General features: G+C 31.1%; 3 protein-coding genes across 13 annotated transcripts in view; 1 reads left to right on the top strand and 2 right to left on the bottom strand.

Annotated features, from left to right (window-relative positions):
- Nucleotides 1–3,888, top strand: part of Lmpt (Limpet) — a 151,170-nt gene extending 147,282 nt beyond the window's left edge. For all 11 annotated transcript variants that reach the window (XM_026634272.2, XM_064215073.1, XM_064215075.1 and 8 more), the window contains 3 exons: nucleotides 1,356–1,525; nucleotides 1,872–2,058; nucleotides 2,374–3,888. In XM_026634272.2, coding sequence (XP_026490057.1) covers nucleotides 1,356–1,525; nucleotides 1,872–2,058; nucleotides 2,374–2,531 — 515 coding nt within the window. In that variant the 3' untranslated portion in view covers nucleotides 2,532–3,888. The remainder of the gene's footprint in view (nucleotides 1–1,355; nucleotides 1,526–1,871; nucleotides 2,059–2,373) is intronic.
- Nucleotides 3,889–4,708: 820 nt separating this feature from the next.
- Nucleotides 4,709–7,275, bottom strand: LOC113396375 (uracil phosphoribosyltransferase homolog). Its single transcript, XM_026634292.2, has 4 exons — nucleotides 7,051–7,275; nucleotides 6,581–6,773; nucleotides 5,866–6,033; nucleotides 4,709–5,295 (listed from the first exon to the last, which is right to left on the bottom strand). The coding sequence occupies exons 1-4, from the start codon at nucleotides 7,176–7,178 to the stop codon at nucleotides 5,113–5,115; spliced, it is 672 nt and encodes a 223-aa protein (XP_026490077.1). The 5' UTR covers nucleotides 7,179–7,275; the 3' UTR covers nucleotides 4,709–5,112.
- An 846-nt stretch (nucleotides 7,276–8,121) lies between these two features.
- Nucleotides 8,122–25,036, bottom strand: part of Baldspot (baldspot) — a 39,514-nt gene continuing 22,599 nt past the window's right edge. Inside the window, exons 3-4 of the mRNA XM_026634287.2 lie at nucleotides 14,035–14,256; nucleotides 8,122–12,071 (exon numbers count right to left, since the gene is read on the bottom strand). Of these exons, the coding sequence (XP_026490072.2) occupies nucleotides 11,711–12,071; nucleotides 14,035–14,256 (583 nt within the window). The 3' untranslated portion in view covers nucleotides 8,122–11,710. The remainder of the gene's footprint in view (nucleotides 12,072–14,034; nucleotides 14,257–25,036) is intronic.

Raw genomic sequence — 25,036 nt, 5'->3', positions numbered from 1 at the left:
ATTTTATTTATTTCCATCTATTCTATAGCCATATTACTCATTTGTCTAATTAACTATCATTCAGTTATGGCCTAACATTTACTTATAAGGTAATAAATACTTACAAAGGCATAAAATCGGAAATAACTTTTCTTATTATTTTAATTTATTCTATATTACTATTTTATCTTCAACTGAAATAAAATCAGTTCGATGAACCTTGAACGATGCATGAAGTCGCGTGCATCATCCTAATATCCTGACTCTAATGCCACATGCAACCCTGGTACCAGCTTTTCAAGGACACACATAAAATTCAGAATCAACCGAGTCTCACGCTATCAATGCAATTTACGATAAAGTCAAACCCTGTGAATCAAAACCGATAGAATTCCGTATTAAAAAACGAATCACCAAAGAACCAATAACCAATCAATTTTATATTTATTAAAAAATGATGTTTCTAAATTATATACTAAGCCAAAGATGAGCATGCCATTAACTAACAATTTATTTATTCGAATAAATCAAAACCACTCCTAAATATTGAAGTTCCCAGCTTATGTAATATTTACTTCATTATGTTATCACGTCATCGTCAATATTGAACAACACCCGTTCGCTACTACCAGTTACGGAGCTAGTTTTTATTACGAGAAATGCAAAACGGTTCATGGAATATCTTCCAATCTTCCGAGTCCTTGACCGGTAGCGGTCAAGACTCATGATTGGAAACCTTGCGTTTCTCCGAATTTTATATTTTAATTATTTAAGTCGCGTTGTTTATCACAGTTTAGATAATAGGAATTTTTGTGGTAATTTAAGTAATTATATATAAATAACACCGTTATGGTTATTAAGGTGACGTCATTTTGGCCGAGACGGCCATCCGTTTCGGTAAATAGTGAACTGCGCAGAAGATATTATAGTACTTACACCAATGTGAGTACGCAAACTTAGCTTCAGAATTCTCTCGATCTCATTATCTAGAAATGAGGGGTCGGCATTCCAGTACTGGAAACAAATCTAGTGCGCAGAGAGTACAGATAGCTGTATTGTGTGTGCAGATGTGTTATCACGGCCATAGGAGTATAACATTGCTATTTAACTTGGAGCTGCTGCAGAAAATATTTTGGCAAAAAAACCTTTAGAGATATAATAATCCCATCAATAAAGTTATTTTAAAATTTACTTCATTTTGATATTACTTAAAATTTGAATTGTTCATACACCTATAAATATACAATACTATGTTGTAATTATGGCTACGTAGATTTCTAGAACGTCATGATGCTAAGCTAGGTTAAGTTGATATTCAAGGCGAAAAGCAATTTGTTATTTCTTCCAAAACTTAAATATATTTATTTTTTATGCAGGAACCAAGAAGATGGAATACAAGACGAAGCAGTGGCACGAGAAGTGTTTCTGCTGTGTTGTGTGCAAGAACCCGATCGGCACCAAGAGCTTCATCCCACGAGAGCAGGAAATCTACTGCGCCGGCTGCTACGAGGACAAGTTTGCTACTCGTTGCGTCAAGTGTAACAAGGTATAACTAAATTATAAATTGTGTAGTAACCAATAACGGTCCTCAATATGCAGATATATCAGCCATATAATTTTAATACTAATCGCTTAGGATTATTTAAACTTCTTATGATATTGAACTAGATACGTGGGCTGCACCACACTTGAACTTTTCTACCCAATCTTTTAAAAACAAATGTTGGATTTAATTATTTTTTCAAATAAAACTCTGGTCAAATAAATGAATTTACTAACCATATATTTCACATCCTTTGAATTTATGAAATTATCAAAGCAAAATTAAATACATTTATTCCTAAGGTATAATTTTATACTTTTATATCAACTTACATTCAACACAATTTCAGATCATAACGCAAGGTGGTGTGACATACAAACACGAGCCTTGGCATCGCGAGTGCTTCACATGCACGAACTGCAACACGTCGCTCGCCGGAGAACGCTTCACGTCTCGCGATGAGAAACCCTACTGCGCCGAATGCTTCGGAGAGCTGTTCGCTAGGCGCTGCACTTCATGCACCAAGCCAATCACTGGTAAGAAATATAATTGTTGAGAAAAAATAATGTATTGACTCTTTAATTTGTAAAATAAACGAAGAAAAGTAAGAAAATAGGAAGACCCAAAAAATAGGAAAGTCCTATTTTTTTGGGTACACAGTTTATTATTAATTCATACTACAAGAAAAATGATTAGGCAAGCAATCCTTGTTCGCTGATTTAGCTTAACACAACCATCCATGTTGTCGATGCGCTAAGTGCCACTTAACATATTACTTTCTTTTAGGCGGCTTCTGGAAACTGGAACTTACGGACACGACGTTAATTACACATTAAACTGTCAATTTGCAGGTATCGGCGGCACTCGCTTCATCTCGTTCGAAGACCGTCACTGGCACAACGGCTGCTTCATCTGCGCACAGTGCAAGACCACACTCGTCGGCAAGGGATTCATCGTCGACGGACAGGACATCATCTGTCCGGAGTGCGCGAAGCAGAAGCTCATGTAAATACACAGCTTGCTCTAACGCCTCCATTCTCTCACTAATGACTATTCGGACATAAATCCCAACCAGATGTTTCCTAAGGATATTAACGGACATTGCCATAACAGCTTCGCTTTGAGAGACTCGTGACTAAACAGTTTTTGGTCTTGTGCAGCGACAAGACAATCCTACCGATAGTCGCAAACGCGAGAGACTGGTGCGCGTTCAGAACGCAGGGAATACCTAGCGACCAACTTTTCGACCTTGTCGACGAAACCAAATTTCGTAAGGTCAATCTATAGTCACTCGTTACTTCAAGTTGTTGACGATATTTTTTATACAAAAACGAGAAAATCACAAAAAAATAATATATATATGTAAATGCACAAATAAAATATCTAATTTCGCTTTTTTTACTCGATTATTACTTAAGGTGTTTATATATTTTGTTTTAATTATTGTTACTAATAACAGCCGTTTTGGGAACCAGTATGTATATTTATAAGTAGCAGTATATTATATAATTGTGCTAATTGCCATATAATTTCGCTTTGGCTGTTGTATTAGTCCCTTGGGTATGACTTATATTTGTCAATTTACCTAGTGCAATTCACACGATGCCTTAATAACATATCTAAGTGAATTTCAAAATATTTTTGTTTTAATCATTATTATCTATGCCAAGACATCATAAACTTAAAACGCCTAGTGTTGCCAGGTGTTTATAAGTCGTTTTTTAAAATGATTGTTACTATCAAATAAGTGCTTGTCATTGTTTAAACTGCGTAACATAGTATAATAAGTGTAATAAATAAAATTACCTACAAAGTAATGTATGTCTATATTTAAGTATTTATTTATGAGCACGCACTTATGAGAGGGATCGCCGACCATTTATGTAATGATGTCGATCGTACTGTGAGATTTGAAACGTGTAGTGCTGCCATACTCTCCATCGGACGATAGCTTCCTAACACTAAATTATTAAGTGACGTTATGTCGTCTAGTTTTTACTAATAAAATAAAAAATAAAATATTTTTGTTCTCTAATGGGAACCACTCGTTACAATAATGTAATTGAATGTTATATCTATTTTTAAATGATAATAAACTATTTTTTTAGACGTAGATTTGTATTTTAAGAGGATAACATCTGTGTTTTGAGATCGCAGTTGCGGAACGACCACGAAAAATGTCAAGGGAACACTTTGTAAGGGTAATCGTTAAGGGATAAATTATTAAAATGTTGATAAAATTATTATTAATTTATGATTAATATACACCTTGAAATTGCTTAGTTGTGTGATCTGATCTAATAATAATTCTTGTATCTATCAATAGATTGTATAAACTATGAAACTGAATTAAATGATCGAAATAATTTTATTGTTTCTTATTTATTTTTCCTCCTTCCCTGTTCAATCCATAATATCATCATCGTGAAGGATAATATTTTATTTTGAAGTGAAGTTATGTCCTTATCTGCTTTCTAGATATAGACTATTACTTAAATAGACTTAAAGTATAAAAACAGTTGATCTTAACCATAAAAGCAATGAAATTAAAAAGGCAACAATCTGATTTAACTCCACGCGCTATGAGTTATGAGAATACGATGGAACTCAGTCAAAGTATACCAAGAGTAATAGACACCGACAGCATTAGAGATTTATCGAGCGAAGGAACTATCCAACTCTGGCCATGCCCAGCTTTATGAGATTTTAGCAATTATGTCTAAACAGGTGTTTGTGTGTATGTTAAACTGCAAGAATTATAGCCTCTCATTGACTATTCATGTTCTCTACTTATAATTCATAGATGCGAGTTTGCTGACGTTACCGCTATATCATATTCAGTTCGTGCGCGGATTATTAAAGCAAATCTGTAATTTCTATTAATTCGTGTAAACGTCTAAGAACTTCAAAGTTCGTTTTCATTCGAGATAAATAAAATGAAAGAAATTTGTACATTTTTCATTGAATATTTCTAAAGCATTTTATGCCCAAAATGTATTGTTTCTTGATTTTAATTCAAAATTTGCATTCTGTTGAAAATTATTTCATAAAGTGTTTCATTAATATAAAAAAAGGTAATTTTATTTCTGGGATCTTATATTATAAGAACGATATTATGTACCTGGTAAAATATTCTGGAACATCATCTGTAATTATTCTTTACAATAATTCAGGAAACCACAAACATATTTTAAATAGGCTTATTTTATTATGTTTTTACATCTTAACAGAGATTTCTGATACAAAGTAAAGTCCTTAAACTATGCTTTAATATAATCTTATGTACAGATTAATAAATCTGTAATAAGATAAATAATTCAAGCTTTACATTTATAGCCATACACTTTTATATAAATTAATTTCATTTTAGGTGAAAACGCTGAATAGAAACTAAATCACAATAATAATAAAAAATTATAAATAAAGAGACAGTTTACTATTACATAATAAAATAAATTATAAGCATCTCTTATTAACAATATAAACATTGTTGCTCAACTTAAACTGTATTAAACTGCAACTCTAGGAGTGCACGTCAAATTACAAAAAAAATAATTATTAGACAATAGTCACTCGAAGTCGTCCTCATATCAGTCGGTTCCGAAATATTTCTGTCCAAAGTGGTTTGGAGCAACTGGGTGTAGTTCTGAGGTGAGTATTTTCATCTTTGGTACATAATCGACTACAGCCTGTGCTGCTGCAGGAGTACAAAATAGATTGGAAAGTATAATGCACTCTTCTTTGACACCATGCTGTGTGAGCACATTTACTGCCTGCAAATATGTAAGTGTTACATTAATACACTATGTAAGTAATGTAAATTATGTATATTCACTTATAAAATTATGAATATCCCAGAAGTTAATAGTTATAATTATAAAAATAGGTGCAGGCAAATATATCACAAATTATAAAACAATATTTTTATAAAAATGTATAATTTTAATGAAGACCAGATTAAAACAAGAAAAGATAAATATAAAATTTAAAGTAGGAACACAAAGACAATACTTATTTAGGCCAGAAACAATATTAATATGAACTTATAACAAAGTAATAAATTGGATCCAATTGTTTTCACAATAGCCACATTTTCACAATAGCCAAATTAACATGTATTAGTATATTTGTCTACCTGTCTAACTGTTCTTACATAGTACAGTAAAATCTTAATTGAACCACATATAAAAATATGTTTAGTTAACACAGCCTCTGAGAAGTACAAAATAAAATAATTCTTATTATACCATTAAAGTATATCACTTAAATTGTATTTGTAATAAATACAATAAACATTGTTATGTTATGTTATGTACAATAAACATAACCCAAGATGTACATACCTGTTTGACAGTGTTACCAGTAGACATAATGGGGTACATTAAAAGTACCTGCCTTCGAGCAATATCTTCAGGGAATTTTGCATATACAACATGTGCTTCATGAGTGTCATTGTCACTCTCTACCAGAATTTTACCTATGCGTATGGATCGGCAACAATCTCGCAAGCCCTTGAACATAAAATAGTTAAGAAATAAGTAACTTGTGTCCGAAATTCAGATAGTAAATAGGCCTAATACATTTTATTTTATATTTCAACATTGAAATATTCTTCCTTGATTTTGTATGGAATTTCTTATGGAAGACAGGACTTTTTATGGAATTGGTGATGATATGATTGCATAGAATTTGTTTATATTTAGAGTTATTTTAAGGGTTAAACACAAAATATATAAATATTTTTAAAATCATCACCTAAAAGAGTGAAAATGAGGCTGATAGTTTTTATGGAAGTTTGTAATTTTTTGAGTTAGAAACCTGGAAATTGTTGTTTAAGCCACTTATTATAAGTAAAATACCAACATATGGAGTGTTTTCCAATCATGTAAAAATAAAATATCTAGTAATCACATTTAATTTGCTATGATAGTGTCAAATATACAGAGGTGTCTAACAAGATTGATTTGTGCATGTTTTGGATTTTCTGTCAAAATCAGCTGTTATATTTTCTTCAAATCTATCTTAATATATATTTATTAAGATGTCATCTGTACGCACCTGCTCCATGGCCTCTCCCGATCTAACAATAGAAACCCCACAATTTCCAGATCCATATTTTAAACCCTTATATAAAGCTCCTGTTGGTGTAATAACTTCACAATCCGTGAATGGTAACTTATTCAAACTCTCTTCAATAACAAGTCTAATCAGGCGATCAGCATAGAACTTGAAATCACTTCGAGATGTATTCCTAATGATAAAAATAGTTTTACTTGAATATAAAACAACTAATTATTATTAAAATAACATTGAAAAAAAAGAATCAGCTACATATTACTGATTAAACAAATTTATATACTATTCGTTAATGTAAACAAAGCCTTCTCAATGATTTCAACATAATTGTTCAACATAAAATAAAAAAGTTAGACTGCACTATTATTCTATTGAAAAAGGGGATTGGAAAATGTCAAATGAGTATTAAACAAGACAATACAACGAAACCTATTTAAGTATTATAACCTTACTTGTCTCGAAGTATCGTTTGTAGTTCCTTTATGTTATCATTAGAAGGCAATAACATCAGGTTGTCGCCAAACTGCTCCTTTACATCATTCGCATCCCATTGGCGAATATCATTATCAATTAATTCCATTTCTTGTGCGTATTTAATAGCAATGTGTATAAAATTTACGATAAACAAAGAGGTTTTACAGCAATCTTTCTGTCAATGTCACGAAATTTACTGACATGTGACATACAGATGACAATACCGGAAAACGGCAACATCTGATAGGAATATAAAGAAAGACATACATTATCAAGAGCGTTTGACCATCTTGTTCAACTTCTCTTCACTTTATTTTATATGATAGACTGCCTTTTTACAAATTAAGGCCAGTTTTTACTTTTTCCAATGTCTTATATTTAGGATTTTTCTACGATTTTATTGATTTAAATAAATGTAAGGAATTATTTTAAAGGATATTTTAATGACTAGGGAATTCTTGATCTCAGAAATACTAAACTATTTTCAAAAATAAAATATAAGTAACATTATATTACATAACAATACAACTGGTATAATTTTTATTTTCAAGCGTTTGTATTTTGAGTTGGATTTATTTCCTTTTGCAACAAAAACAAATATACGCATTTAGTAATTTTTATATTTCTTAAGGGATTGTAACAATGTAATCTTATTTGGCATGTTGCCACATTATGTTTGAATCATTTATTATACTATTTTAAGCTGAAGTAGTAAAACCGTGACACAAATGTCTAATCCTGTTGAAATTATATATTATGTTTACAGAGGTTATTTATTTTAATGAAACCATGAAGATAAATTACAAATTAATTTAATTAAGTTTATTTGAAAAGACATACTTCATAAAAGTCCGCACTCAGCTTATTTCACCACTAAATACTAGCCAATTTATTGGTATGTTCAGGTTTGAAGAAATGTCTTAGTTCCCATGCTTGGTGGCAGATTGGCGATGTTAGGAATGGATATTCTATGGTGGTAACTACGTACCACCCTGTTGGGCAGTTGCCATTCCACCTAACTATTAAAGGTAGTAAAATGAAACAAAATATATTTAAAGAATGCTTTATTTGCCCAGAAATACAAATTAATTATTGCAAGAATAATTCCACTTTTTTTAATTACATTATCTCTGACTGTATGTACATACACATACGTCAGTTCCACTTTGATTGTAATCACAAAACATTTTCGCAAAAATATATTTTAAAATATCTTCTTGAAATATGGAACCGTTATCGCTAATTCGTTTTAGCTAGGCTGATTTATACTTTCCTTGTTACAAGAAAATTAGTAATAATATAAATAAATGCTAAGTGTTGATTTTAAAAATTTGTGTTTCGTACTTCTGACTTGAATTTCAAAATAATAACAAGATGTCTGATTTAAGGTAAAAAAATATTTTAAATGAATTCCCATTCGTTATTATTTTTTCAATTGTTATTATTATATTATATTCAGAAAGAAAAATCAGTACCAATAAATATATTTATTTATAAGCGCTAGGCGAGGTGAGTTAAAAACAATTAACTTAAAAGAAAAACTTTTAAGAAAAAAGAAATTTGTAGTGAAAACCAAAACTTATTTTAATTATACACATAATAGGTATTACAAATTTTATTCAGGACCAATATTTACACGCCTAACATTTTTCTGAAAATAATAGAAAGACACCTATTAAATCACGGAGTTCCCTATAACGATTTTAAATTATAAATATAATATGAAATCCCATTTCTAAAATACCCAATGCGAATATGTTATTTCCCTCATGAAAATAATGACATAAATTTGAATGATAGTTTATATAGGTACCTAGTGAAAAAGGAATTTAATCTGGAAACAGTATAGTCTGTAAAGGGCATTTATCAAAATAAAAAAATCAACTGACTACCAATACTATTCTTACATTTTCTATTTATTAGTCGAATTGACCTTGACCTAGAATCTACACACTACTAATTCTGCACACCTTTGTAGCAAAATGTTATGTTACAAGCGGACAAATACTTCTAACATCCTAAAATGTTGTAAGAAGATAACGTTGATTTTTATTTTTGTAATTAGTATATTAACAATTCGTCTGTTGTTTCCGTAATCTTACATTCCACAAATATGGCTTCATTTGAACCTGTTTCTTTGAACTATTGAATTCTTCAAATAACTATAGTTACATTTAACAGTTTTGTACATTATGAGTCATTTGATTAATGACAAAATTTTCTATAAAATATCCGTACTAATACCGAAAATTTAAATGAATTGCGAAATAGTAGTCGTCTTTGCGACATACCTATTCTTCTATTCAGAATCGTCACAGACAAATTTAAAATAGGGTTATTAAAACGAGGGTATTCGTTTGTCTGTGGTAACCTTATTCCCGCCAATTTGACCTTATGTCAAAAACGCATTAAAATTCTTTTGTATCCGCGATTATACTACTTTAAAATAAAGTATTAACTATCGAGGTTATTTTCACACGGAAAAGGGGGCTTATTAGGTAAATAACCTAAACTTTGTACATTATAATTGGGCACATTACATCGAGCGATACATTGTCACGAGCCATGTATAGGAATTATTTAGCTTACCTATAACTTTTATTACTTCCCGTTAACCATTCTATTTACAATATGCCAGCTTACAAAATGTTATTTACTAGTCAAGCAGTTGATTTAATATAAAAAAAACAAGCTGTACTGTAACCGTCAATATAACATTAATATCGCTTAATCCGCTAGCTGAAATTATATCTATAGATTACACTTTGTGCACTTGTCTGACAAGCGTTACCAAAGTTTTAAAACTAAAACATCGAGACCAATCACCAATGTAACCGATTTGATAAATAATTTATAAAATCTACTATTCAATGCTTCAGCAGACGGTGAGAGGTCCTCCTGGACAAACCACGACCATTGGCCATATCAAGCTGAAAACCCACGATTCTTATCTGTACAGGTCGTAAGACTACCCTTTACAAATAAATTACATTAAAAATCACTATTTTTTAAGTAATAAATACGATAACAACAAAGGAGTTACGCGCTTCTACTTCGGTCGCTATGCCACAGTTTACATGGGACTATAAAATTTATATAATTTCAACTATTTTTTTTTTATCAATTTATAATTTAAAAAGCTTTTTAACAGCACTTCAATCTAATTCAACTAATGAAGTATTATTCTTATTAAAACTCTATTGAGTGATTTTGTGTAATCTTAAATAATCTTTTTTAACAACATTGTAAGCTAAACTACACATTTTACTATATAACAATTGGACTACATAGAAAAAGAATTAATTATTGATGATATGTTAATAAATTAATATTTCATAAAATATTTATATAAGATTTACGGTTCCTGTATTATCTGTGCTCATAGAACTGAAGCAAAAGCTCGAAGCGCCAAGGGCGAGTCGTCACCAAGCATAAGAGATCTAAGCCAATCTCATACCAGCGGAAACAACTTAGCATGGAATGTAACACGTGACGGCTCGCCTTAAGCTAACGGCACCGATTTTAAACAATTTCTGATTATTATAAATTTAATAAACTTGTGCTGAAAATAATAGATTATCAAAACCTTTACTTATTAATTAAATTGTCACTAAATAGACCCAACACTTTTGTTACGAGACAGTTGCACATCCTAAAGTTAGTTGGTACAAAATGCAGTAGATACGCTACTCCACATTACAATACATACAAACTGAATTCAGCTTTTATACAAATCTTGCGCAAGAAACGATTTAAATAAACGAATTAATGATTAGTAACGTCTTTTGCACACGTTTCGTGTCCAACATAACACAGTTCACAACATGAAAACAATAAATATAACGATAGAAAATAACGTTTAAGTAAATAGAAATTGTACACAAATTAATCAGCGAAATAATATTGCTGCAACATACGATTATTATACAAAAGGTTAAATCTCATGAACTATGTCAAGTCACGTGTGGTGATTGATATATATCATGTTGCGCGTTTATTAACATGCATCACATAAATGCTAGGTGTTTTATGTGTAGTATTAATTATATTTACGAAGATAACGCTGTCAATAAAAAGAGTAATCGTTCCAATACAATAATTATAAACAGCACATAACATTAGTTCACACGTATGTAATTCGCAATTAATTATTTATAAATATGTAACAAACGTTTATTTTTATAATATGTTGCTTAATCGATCGTATCATCATTGATTTAAGTGAAATAAGGCACTAAGCGGCCAATGTCACGCTCAGCCGACTCACGCGCATTCGACACGCACATTGTTTTTAATTAGAATTTTATTCAAAGAAATGTATAAAGCCAACACAAACATCGACAAGATGTCTGGATTTGATTTTTGTTCAATACATTCAGAATCAAAATTAAACAAATGAATAAAGCTGAAATCCATGGTTGAGGTTATGATCTAATTCAGCAGTCTCAAACGATGATTTAAATTGTTTTTCCTTAATGTATCCTAAAATCACCTTAACTTTTAATCTAATTCATATTTACTACGCACAAGATTTTATCAAAAGGTATGTTTACTGATTGCATCGTTCAAATCGAGAAATTGTTTAATCGGTGGCCGCTGATAACCTGTACAATAATTACATATCACAAGACAAGACGACTAGTGTACCAATCCGTTTCTTTGTCTCGGGTACCCGTTGTATTCGACCTTCTTCGTCGGTGCGACCTCTGGGAGGGGTTCGGTTTTGGCTTTCTTCCCGCGTTTTGGGGAGAGGTAGGCTTTGTAGAAGAATTGAGAAAATAGAACAAAGTAGGAGAAGTACATTGCCATCGATAGTTTGATGTTAATTTGGCTGATATGGCACGAGTCGGGAGGCACGGTGGCGGTGTAGTTGTGAGCCCAGATGTTGATTGCGCAGCCGACTATCATCTGAGTCAGCTGGAGCACTGTGATGGTCATGGCTAGCATCTTCGGTGGATATTTGCCCATACTGACGAGAGCGTAGTACGAGTACATCACACTGTGGAAGAAGAAAAATTTACGTATTACGGATTTACAATGACTTTACATATAACATCGGTAAAGTTATTTTTTTAAGGTCTTTATACAACTTATATTTATAATTCTTACTTAACGTAATGTTTATTTATCAAAAATCGTTAAAAATTTACACGATCTCTCTGTGAGGTGAATGTCCGCTAAATCTCGCGTTAAATAAAGGTTCAAAATATAAGATCGATAGTATTCGAGGTCATTTTTTGCTGTTGATAAATAAAATTCAAATAATTACGACATACCATTGCATGAAAAAATATATATTTATTATAGACATTTATTTTATTTTTCGTGCGTAAAAATTTTGGTTAAAATAACAACAAATATTGGCTTTATATGATTAAATAAAATTATATCAAATAACTTCATATTTATTGCATATCAGTTCCTTACGGTACCTAACCGTTTTGTTAATTTCTCGTTATTTTTAATGAATTTACGATACGATTTTTAATACGATAGTATTTTTGACCGGTTTTTTTTATGATATCGGTAGGCGGACGAGCAAATGGGCCACCTAATGGTAAGTGGTCACCACCGCCCATTGACAATGGCGTTGTAAGAAATATTAACCATTCCTTACATCACCATTACGCCACCAACCTTGGGAACTGATGTTAAGATGTTACGTCCCTTGTGCCTGTAGATACACTGGCTAACTCACCCTTCAAACCGGAACACAACAATACTGAATACTGCTATTTGGCGGTAGAATATCTGATGAGTGGGTGGTACCTACCCAGACGGGCTTGCACAAAGCCCTACTACCAAGTAAATTTACTTATGTTACTTTAAAGATAATCAAAGATTTTTAAATCATACAAAATATGACGCTATAAAATTTAATGAAGACATTGGTGTGGTCGTAACGTTGTTTAATATTGACATGACCTTGGTAGATACCAATATCAAATTATTCATCTCTTATATATTACTTTTTTATTATATTATTTTGTAAAAACTAAAAAACTTCGCATAGAACAATAGCTTTACCACGGATGTGTATTAAAATAATACAATTTCAAAATTCACATAATTTTAAATAATTGCCACAGCAATTAATAACGCATAATTAAAAATGAATATTCTAATCATATTCAAACCGAAATTCAACATAAAAAAGTATAAAATTTTCAGCGAGCTAAACGAGACGGAAAAATAGAGTTCAGCAGTGAATAGATTTAAGCTGGCGACTTTAAAACGGTGCAGGTACTTTAGCGACTCACTGAAATGCCGTACATAAAAAACATTATGTAACGTCTATAATAATTATGATATTATATAATACTGTACACTTTGATGCATTTGACATTGTAGAAGGTCTTTTCATTCAAGCATTAAAAATTTATCGTTTAAACTATTATTTATAGGCTGTCCTTCGTCCTAACAAAGACGGATTTGTATCGCATGAAGGCAATCGTGCAGATCATATATATTGTTATTCAGAAGAGATTATTTTTATCCAAATGTAATGAGTTAATTAATATAGTAACTAGAGTAATCAACGTTGAGCTGTACTTTCTTTCTTATCAACGTGCTTACATGTTACATAATATCCTTTATTTTGCAACCGATAATGATATCAATGTTAATGTTTATTCCGAGAGCAACATCACCTGACCCTTTCACGTTCTACGATGAATTTAAAACTCACCCTGAGGGCGAATGATATTCGAAATCATTGCTCGTGGGTTTATTTCGCTATTCACGTATGAGACCTAATCTCGGCTTCACCTCTGTTTACGGTATCAAGGTTGTATATTAATCCAAAAAATAAAAGATAGTAATCAAACATCAAACATAACATTAACGGAGTATTATGTTATACGTCGTGTTCCGAACTACATAGCACGGTGTGCTTATCATGCAATACAATGTCTAGTAATCTATGAGAAAATAAGACTTGAATGTAAGTAAACCATCATTACCTGTGCACGCAGTAATTCATGACGACGAACCAGCGCGCAGATGACGTATACTCGGTGAAGGAGAACCAGGTGTAGAGCAGTACAGTGATGTGGTGATACCAGTGGAGGAAGATGAGCGGCTTCTTACGTAGCACAATGAAGACCGTGTCGCCCAGCTCAGGCAGCTTGGACAGAACGAACATCCAAGTCCAGAAACCGGACACTTTATCTTGTTCTATAAAACTGAAAAGATAAAGCAAAAAGTCAATTTTATGCTATATTTAGTTTATTCTTTTCTTAATATAAAATTGAATTTCCTATATATTTTATTTATTACAGGCGGTGTACAAAGGGTATTCTTTTTACATGCAGAGATTTTGTAAAAACGTTTACTTAGTATTTCTTACTATAAACAAAGCCGGAGCAAAATAGAAAATTAGTTTGTATAAACGTAATTATTACAATAAAAATGGAATAGATTCCTTATATATCTATATTTTTTTAAATCTAAATACAGTCGAGTAACATAGCATAAAAGTCTTTAAGTTTGACTTCTTACACTTTATACAGATAATATAGAATCCTTGTCATTTTGTATTCATAAAATCTGCAACTTTTACGTTGTGAATTCATAACTACAAAAAAACATTTTATTCTATGAGAGCATTTTATTTCCGCATAACAGTGACGAATATAAAATAACAAAGTTTGAACGTTACGAAGAAATTGTTTTTAAATGGAACTCGAAACTTAAGAACTATGCGAATTTCCACAGAAAAAATATCGCAGAACTTGCCTTTCAACCATACCAACTAAGTACCTCGTACTTTATAAAGAAATGCTTTTATTTCTGTCGAGTCTAAAATTGTTTGGCTCTTGAATAAATAGCGTAATCTTATATTCGAATCTTTTATGTATCGTTACATTTAGGTACTCTTAACGCAAGAATACCTCATGATGTTAAGAATTTGTTTTCTACTTCACCGTCACTGCCACGGACGTCAGTGCCCTACATAGTAGTTATATAAGCATAAACACAAACAGTTCTTATCTAATAGTACCATTTAAAATTGATCCGATCATCGTCAGTAAAATAATTGGATACAACAATGCATTTTAAGTATCCAAGATTTCTCTTGCATATTACCTAGATTATATACTTTTTTATCCTTTGAAAACAATATAACTATTAAATTTGCGTGAGTCGTGATGATTAAACGCATTCGACGTAATACACTTGACTTTTTTTCTCATGTTTTATTTATGATGATTTATTTAAAGCGTAGCACTTAGAAGCTACTGATAGCCCTAAACGTGCTAGTTATATTTAAAGAAATTTATTGAACATGTAAGACAATAACAAGTTTTTCCGTTCAAAGTGACTAGGAAAATGTGTCAAACATACATAAATTTACGCGAGAAATTACGTGAACGAACGTCGTCCGACTGACCAATAGACGGTAGAAAGTGTTGTGTTACATAACGACGGAACTACAAAAACTCAACAGGCAACATCAAGCAAGACGATTAATTAACGCGCTTACTTACACCAGCGATGAATGAAAGTAAAATACGCTTCGGATCACAAAGCGCTATTGACGAAGATTTAAATTAACTTCAAATGTACTTGTTTTGGTAAAAAAAATATTTTGCTGTTATTATATTTGTTAAACATCAAATTTCATAGAAATATATGGATACGTAAATTCCTCCATTAGACACACAAGCAGCCTGTAAATTTCCCACTGCTGGGCTAAGGCCTCCTCTCCCTTTGAGGAGAAGGTTTGGAGCATATTCTACCACGCTGCTCCAATGCGGGTTGGTGGAATACACGTGTGGCAGAATTTCGTTGAAATTAGACACATGCAGGTTTCCTCACGAAGTTTTCCTTCACCGCCGAGCACGAGATGAATTATAAACACAAATTAAGCACATGAAATTCAGTGGTGCTTGCCTGGGTTTGAACCCGAAATCATCGGTTAAGAAGCACGCGTGCTAACCACTGGGCCATCTCGGCATCCTCCATATTTTAATAATTAAATATTTTTTACCCCAAGAAAACTAGCTTTACAAAATGACAAAACTATAAATATTCTTTATAAACGTTATTTCATATTTAAATAACTAGAAAAAAAGTATGTTTACAAAATATGATTAATGTCTCGATACAGTCAGGAGATTACCGAACGCTGCCAAAACTATGACCTACAAATACGTCACATTCCCGCTTTCAGTGCAAAGTTTAACTTTGCAATCCTCATGAAATACGAATATATTGGCATACATTTAGGAGCATGTTTAAACGAATCTGTATTCTCAATTTGACTTTGACCATGACCGAGTAGTCTCCACGTTCTGGAAATAATGTTCAATCGATAAGGGGCTATTAGACAATGATATCGGGATGAAGACTTTTTTCAATTAATGTAATAGAAGATTTGGGCCGTTCTACTTTCTGCTATTGTAGTATGCGATACCGTATTAAGTACTTGATGGTAGAGCTTTTTGCAAAACCGTCTGGGTAGGTGGTACCACCCACTATACATACATCATAATATATTCTATCGCCCAGCAGCAATACTTAGTATTCCGTCTTCATCCGTATTACGTTAATATAATTATGAGTTTATGTATGAAGATTTATGAAGAAAACAGAAAAGCTATTAAAATGTTAAGATTTAGCAATCGGATACGGTATTACATAAAACGAAAAAAATTATAAATACAATACACGATACAACTACAAATAAAAACAAGAACAAAAATACAACAACTTATCCGACCTTTAGCGGATTATTCGACTTTGGAATAGATTTAACTAACTTTTTCTCCCAAAGGATCGGCAATGAAAGTCTTAATGTTTAGTTTGTTAGGGCTAGATCGAATCTACTTGCCCTTATAGTTCATGAAAGGAATACTAATAGCGTATATATTTTATCAGCAATTTGTTTTTACCTAGTAAAAGTTACAACTTCACCTGACTTTCAAAATAACATATAATTTAAGACGGGATTGGAATATGATACTGTGCCATTTGATACCAATCTTTAAGAAAACCAAAAAAATAATAATAATCATGACAATTTTTTGTTATTGTATAAATTAAACAGGTAAAACTTTATACTAAAATCATTTATTTAAAAAATCTGTATAATTTGAGATATATTCATTACTAACTGAAAACATTACCTATATCACACAAATTGTCATCTCTCATTTACCCCCTCGACGGGTGAATTAAAATTAGCCTATGTCAAATCTTCCCCGGGAGTCAAACCATCTCCGTACCAATTTTCATTTCCAAAATTGGTTGATTGGTTTAAGCGTGCAGAGGTAAACACAGTTACTTTCGCATTCATAACAATAGTATAGATTACGAATAATAACTAAAGTTTTTTCTTTTTGTATTAATTATAGTACGATATAAAAAACAACACGAAGAACGTATAGACAAACGCAATTAAAACAATTATAGATGTGACCAACGTAAATATTATGTTTTATTATTAACATTGTTGCAGATCAGAATAGGAAAAATACGAGAACACTCGAGAGCTAACAAAATAGAGTTGTAAACGTCCAACGGGTAGAACGTGGCTTTGAATTGTACAAATATTTGATCGGCACTACACAAGCTCGCAAGTGATTTATTTACTCGTTTACGTAAACCCGTGGAATTATTTATAATCTGACCCCCAAGGGCGACTTTGGTTTCATGTGAATCATATTGATTTGCCTGTATGTAATTCAGACGAGTTCTTAAGCAGCTTTGAAAAAAGACTAAATATAAAATTTCATGTGATTACCTCGCCCAACGATTGCTTAATTAGCAATACATTTTAGGGTATTACTATATGTATGTATATGGGCTTTTAGGGCAGGATGCTTGCGAGGCTTGTGAGTAATCCTCTGAACATCACTGTATCAATGTGTTATTTGGAATATATAAGTTGTCTACGATTTAATAGATGTTAATTAATGAATTAATAATAGTTGTAAGGTAAGAATTTCGTTTAAGATGTTTTTCTTATTTCGTATTATTCAGAGCGCGACTTGTCCAGTATTCGGGTTTTAGTTTTAAATTTAATATGCAGTAAATTAGTAGACACGAAAGTAATTTTATAAAAGTATTATTTTATAAATTTCATTTATAAAACCATAAAAAATAATTTGTTTTAAAGAAAACTACATAATTGTCCATAAACAGAGAACTAGCATTGCTAAACGAACTGCACTAAAAAGATCTAGTCTTATGCCCAAAACCTGGCAGGAACACTTACAACAAACGATTCATCAAGTGTAGTGCTATCATTAAGACAGTTGAGCGCTAAGCATTATTTCAACCGTCACGGTTCTTAAATGTCAAATATCTTTAATTTCCTTCGACAATGGATTTAGACCGTACATACATGTATATATTTGTATATGTCTCTGAGGATGAGACTCTTAAAAAACACTCCAGGAGAAAGACCGGAAAGTCCATATAGTCAGAGTTAATAAATCAAATGTGTAAGATTGTTTTGGCGAATTTTCCTAGGGTTTCCGCAAAAAATCGAAGTATAAAATTTTCCTACGACGTATAAATACGTACCTGTTACTTCACGGTGTTGTGTATACAAAAATATTTATAAAGCAGAACACATAATATAATAATTACAAAAGTTTTTGCTAAAAATAATGATGCTCTCATGTTTTATTATTTTTTTGTCTAATAAGATACATTTGATTACGCGGTAACAAAAAAGCTACCTACCACCTTTATTATGAGTATACGAGGCAAGTGTAGTTCATGTACTTATCTAAAAAACAAGCTAACAATGGTACACAGATAATCATGGGTATTTCGTATTGCATATTTATGTTTATTTTATATTTATGATGTATTTTTATTATTTAAAACATGGATACAATTAAAGTTAGTTTTGTTTGCTCGTTTTCCCCGATGTAAGAATAAATTAATCCGACTGAACTATTACATTATTTCAGTTTATATTTTCAGTAAAAATGTTCTATAAAGTAGATTAATATATGGCATATTTTTATACTTATTTTTTATAAATATGCTTAACCGAACCGAATTAGCAATAGAGAAAATTATCGGTTCAGGCGAACGCTATCAAAACCATAATATATGTATATGCAAAAACTTTGAATATGAAGGTGAGATATTTGTAGATCTCGAATGACATTAGAAAAGTCATAAATATATTTCTTACTTAATTGTTTAATTTATTTGAAAGCGCAATAATTAATATTAATGAAAAGAAAAGCAGCTCGTAGGTATATATATCATTGAGTTTGTTATTAATTTATAAGATGACATATTGAAGGAAATATATTTAAAATATCATAACAATTATTATATCATATGTTTTCTAACAGATTGCAAAATGTCATTGACCATGAAAAAAATGTGACAATCGTATCACTTCGACGATAATGATAAACTTTTGATCATTTTACAACTAAGAGTTTTAACCCGGGATGTATAATAATCTTTTGAACTTTGAAAAAAAAAAGTATCTTACAGATTATTATATAAAAATATTTTACTTATTTTTATTGACATTGAGAAACGTAATTATTATTTTTAATTATAGTTTAATTCTTTTCTAATAATCACATAAATCACTAGTAAATTATTCAAGTAAATAACACATTTGGCGCAGATTTTATGAATGAATAGAGATTTAATAACGGTTTTCAAGAGCCTCTCAGATCGTCTTAAGACGTCACTTAAAATAATCACTATGAAAATTACAGGAATTAAAAAAATCGTCGTAATAAAATACCTACTTTAATTAAATTTTTAATCCAGTATAAAAATTGGAATTCAAGTGAATGCGTGATGATAATGCATAAAAATGTAAGAAAGGATTTGACATGTTTTAACGTATAGTGATTAACTTATACACATGAATAAAACATATTCTCCTCAACGTTATTGATAACACGTGTACGTTATCGGGGGATGCTACACTAATTATTATTTTAAAAGTAATGAGTAATTCGATTGTGAACAATTGAATTTCCAAACGTATCAATTAAGTGAAAATACGTAGACAAATTATATTACAACTCGCTATAGCGACGATTTAGATCAGAATATATTTAGGTTAAAAATTCATATGCATTGCATACATATATTGCAGAAAATACGCGTAATAATTCGTATACGGCGCAGTATTTTTAATAACAATTGTAATTGTATCTACCATCTGGACGTTACGTACTCGAGAGACACTAAAAATCAGCGTCGACTTGAAAACTTTGCCTAATACTGAGTGTTCTACCTTTCTGAAATCTACTAGGTACTGATGTACACTATGCATCTTACTGATCTTTTTATTTGCTTCAAATTAGCATTTCCTTACATTCTGATATTTTCTACAAATTATTCCGTCAATCGGTATGTCAATTTTGTTTATTATTCTGGTGAGTGCATGAAAATAACCAGATAAGCTATATATGCTTTTAATGCAATTACAAATATAAAATTACTACTGCTTTTTGGCCACGGTAATTTATTGGCCACTCAAACTCACGTGAGCTAAATCGTGATTGAAATTTGGTTAGGTAATAAATAATTGAAATACGGGTTTATTTAAGCGAATCGAAGATCTCCTATTCCAGTGCCAAAACCAACATCCGTTCTCAATATAACTGAACTTGCATTTGTGTGGTAGACGATTATTTTTCCAATTATATTCAAATTAAAACGGTGAAATTAAATCAATATTATTCTTTAATTTATTAACAAAATTTTAATTATTATATTCACGAGCTCATACACAAACATTATATTTCGATAGTCATCGCCGTTTGTATCAGTAATATCTTAAGAAAAAAAAGTGGTTTTCTCAAACTTACGTGAAAAAAAACAATATACATAGAAAAATATAGAGCGTTAAACGTCCAAACAATAGTGAAGTCCAAAATGTAAATATGTTTTTATTATTTAAATTTAAGGTAAATATGCGGAAATTTATTTAAGTAGTTTAAATTAATTAATTAATATATTATGTACGCTTGCATGTCTACACTTTACATAAGCAATGTAAAAAACCTTCAATATTCAGTAATAAACTGAATAAAAATATATTATAATATTTGTATCGAATACAAAAAAGAAACAGGTGTAAAGGTCCCAACAGCTCAAATGCGTAATTGGAAATTCCGTGGTTCGGATATGAATTATTGTACTATTTGATTTACTTTGTACGAATAACATTAGCTAATAATATTCTTAAATAATATTATTATGAAAAATCTAATGGTATAAACAATGTTTATGAAATAGTAAAATCATTAATTAACCTCACTATTAATACATTTATGAAGATCACGCCTATTCTAATCAAATGTTTCCTTGTACATAGAATGTAAACACACAGGAAAGGTTTTATATATATTTATTACTATGAACGATAATATTTAATGTAAGCAATATTATGTTGAAATTTTTTTTTAAAATTCAACCTCAGTATTTTATCAAAGACAAAACCCGCAAAAATAAAATCGCGACGCAAACGATATTTCCACTCAACTGCCGCTGAAACTTAAAAGACAAAATACAAGAGCCCTTCGCAAACCTCTCTTGATTCGCGAGGGTCAAGTCTTGATAAGAGACGAACCAGAAACTGGCTGAGTATTAAATTTTCGCACCCTCTTCTCTTATTTTTTTAAAATTCATAATAGCTAGGCAGACTGGCAAATGAGTCCGCTGATGTTAAGTGGTCACCCCTGCCCATAGACATTGGCACTGTAAAAAAAAACCATCCTCGTCATTGTCAATGTGCCTCCAACTTTAGGAACTAATGTCCCTCGTGTCTGTAGTTACACAGATACTCATCCTCCATACCGAAACACAACAATACTACTTAGTGTTAAGTACGATATGAAATAGGTATTCATTTATTCATGAATTCATTAAAGTTAAATCTTTGACGTTATTCGCGTTGAATTAATTTATTTTTACATGCTAGAAATTACGTAAAATCCCTATATTTAAGGTAGTGTAGTTTAATTATTTATTTAAGGCGTGAATATACGTTATGTAGCCCTATTTGAGTTGCATTAAAACCTTTTTATTCAGCAGGTTTTTTCTAATTCATTCAATCTTGACGTAGTGGTTGTGATTACGAGTTAATTGTTGCGGCTTTTGCGATATTCCTACTACTACCTATCGGTGGCGTTATGAGGACACTCTGTAATTAATGAGTAAGTTACTGATCTGATAAGGTTGGTCCATTTTTGGGTATCGACCACGTGGGTATTCCTTCCACTCTTTGAACCACAAGTTGTTCAATGGTACTTTTCCTTTTAGCGATGTTACCTTAAGGATACACAATTGAACAAATTGAAAAAGTTATCTACTCTTTTAAGCTCCTTGAGCATGGAGACGTTTGCTCGATGCAGTCCATTTTAAGTAAGAGATATCGAAAAAACTTAAAATAAAATATAAGTGAATTTACAACATATTAATGTTTTCAAATACAAAAGTTACAAAGACAAATTTAAAAGCTTATTGAATTAGATAACACCAAGGCAACCTTCGGCTTATTTTTGTCGACTAACAAATCAGTACGGGACGAGACAAAAATCAGCGTGACAGTGAATAGACCTGTGACAATTTTCTCTGCATACCGACACACAAGGGTTGTGAGCTCTGCGCGGGGCATATTGTATATGGACGTTATATCCACTTCTTGATAACAAGGAACAGAGGTACAACTAAAATTCCAAAGTACAAGCTTAACATAATTTTGGTTAAATGTTACCTCAATTACTAGAGAACAAAACGTGCATCAGAATAGTGTCGGGTAATTAAAATGTACATTAATAAAATGAACTCTAATATATATAAATAAATTTGCAAACAAAATGATGTGTCAAATTAAAATATTCAAGGCGATAAATTATGCTTCGTATGCTGTCTATGAAGGCAGTAAGTCAGTATGCTATAACGAGAATTAGAATCGAGACAATTCACGATTTAACAGAGCATTTTCAATAATAAAGCATGGAAATGTTTTTTAAGCAAATTCAAATTAATGAATTTTGATGAAAAATCAGTCGATTTCAATGATTCAGTTGCAGTTAGATGAAACGATGACAAATAGGTCGCGATGAAAATGAGGTCGTGTAATGTATCTAGCTCGGTACGTCGTGGCGTTAACAAATGTGAACGTAGAACATCGATATAAGATAAAATTGATACACAAAAGTGGGCATTACTATAGTACATTATATATACTATAAATTCAGGGTGGAAGATAAAAAAATATAAAATTTGTATTCGTTGTTTTGTCATACAGGGTATGTAAAATTAAAAATAGATGATAATAGTAATCTATATGAATACGAAAACCATTGAGCTGTGAAAATTTAGATATGTTATTTTGTATATCTAATGGCACTCATACTAACATCATCATAAACACGTCGATGTTATATTGATATCGTTTAACAATAATATCACAAAATTATTCAAATATTTTTATACGTGCATGTAATAACTAATACATTTTTCATGGAGACTATTTAAGGAGGTTCTCTTTTAACTTACACGTGAAATTTTAATTGATCAATTATAAATGGAAAATACTAAATAAAAAAATTATGAAAACCTTATTGAATCTATTTGTGTTTTTTTATTTAATTAAAATCAATTAAAACCTATATCGTTTTAGCAATTGAACGACTAGAATCGACTTGTATAAAGCGCTTCATACAGGTCGATAACCGACTCGTTTAAGCGTACATCGAACATTATTTTTTCTTTCCTTAACATGACAATGTTTTTCTTTGAATAATTAATATATGTATGTACTGTAACATTTTTTTCTCGGTACAGTCCTCAGCAAACGAGTGTACGTAATGACTAAAGCCAATAAAATAATACGTGCAATAACTACTTATATAATTAACATGTTAATATTGTACATGATTTATAAGTTTAGGAGAGCCTACTACTGAAAATACGTTCATTTTATTTAATTGAATATATGTTTTTGCTAATGTAAAATTGTTTCATCCAGTTTCTACTTTAGGACACTTAATATCTCGGATGTTTTCGTACAGTTATGTAGGCGTTTCTTGATTGATTAATTTTACGAATAAGTTCTAGCAGTCTGTGTAAACTGAAACAGCAATTATTTAAAAATAAACTAGCATATCGCTGTACGGTATCGTTTAATTTGATGTAGTTTAAATTTCACTTATAATCATTAATTTATGATATATTTATATATCTGTGACTACTCGGTAATAAGATGGAATAGAATAATTTTTGTTCAACATTAAGAGCAGAAATGAAATAAAAACAAACAGAATGCACAAATAAATCGTCAAAAGGGCGGCCTTTGCCCAGCAGTGGGACGTGAACAGGCTGTTACTTTTTAAGAGTGTTATCGTTGTAAGAGCGATCTCTTACAGCCAACTTTTGGATAAAATCATGAAATTAATATATGAGGTGTACCTACAGTTCGAACAAAAATAAAAAAATATATATTGATATATTACACATATTCGTACACCAGGCATTTCACCAGGACCACATATCGATTGGAATTGGAGATGTGCGTAAAGACATTTTCGAGTGGAAAGAAAATGCGTGTAAGCTTACTTAAGTTTTATAGACATACCATAAATATACATAGATTTACTCCAACATATTTTAGTATATAAATATTCATATATCGCTATCTCAGAGCAACAGTGAGACATCTTCCATTTTTGTGTTTTAAGATGATGGTGGTGTTCAAGTATATTGCAGATGTAGATTTCAGTGCAATAGTGGGTTTACCAATAACCCTAATAGGAAACAGAATAGAAAAGATATCCTGGTGTAATACTCCATTGATTTTTAATTATATGCATGTTTTGTAGATGTCCCGCTGTTGCTCTAAGGTAGCGATATGTACACACCCTTATATACATAAGTAAGGCATTCTTTCTTTGTATTATAAATACGTTAAACAAAAACTCATGTGTACTTAAAATTTAAACATCACTAAATATT

This window comes from Vanessa tameamea, chromosome 6 (assembly GCF_037043105.1).
Source record: "Vanessa tameamea isolate UH-Manoa-2023 chromosome 6, ilVanTame1 primary haplotype, whole genome shotgun sequence".
In the NCBI taxonomy this organism is placed as follows: Eukaryota; Metazoa; Arthropoda; class Insecta; order Lepidoptera; family Nymphalidae; genus Vanessa; species Vanessa tameamea.
This window is presented reverse-complemented; position numbering and strand designations above follow the sequence as displayed.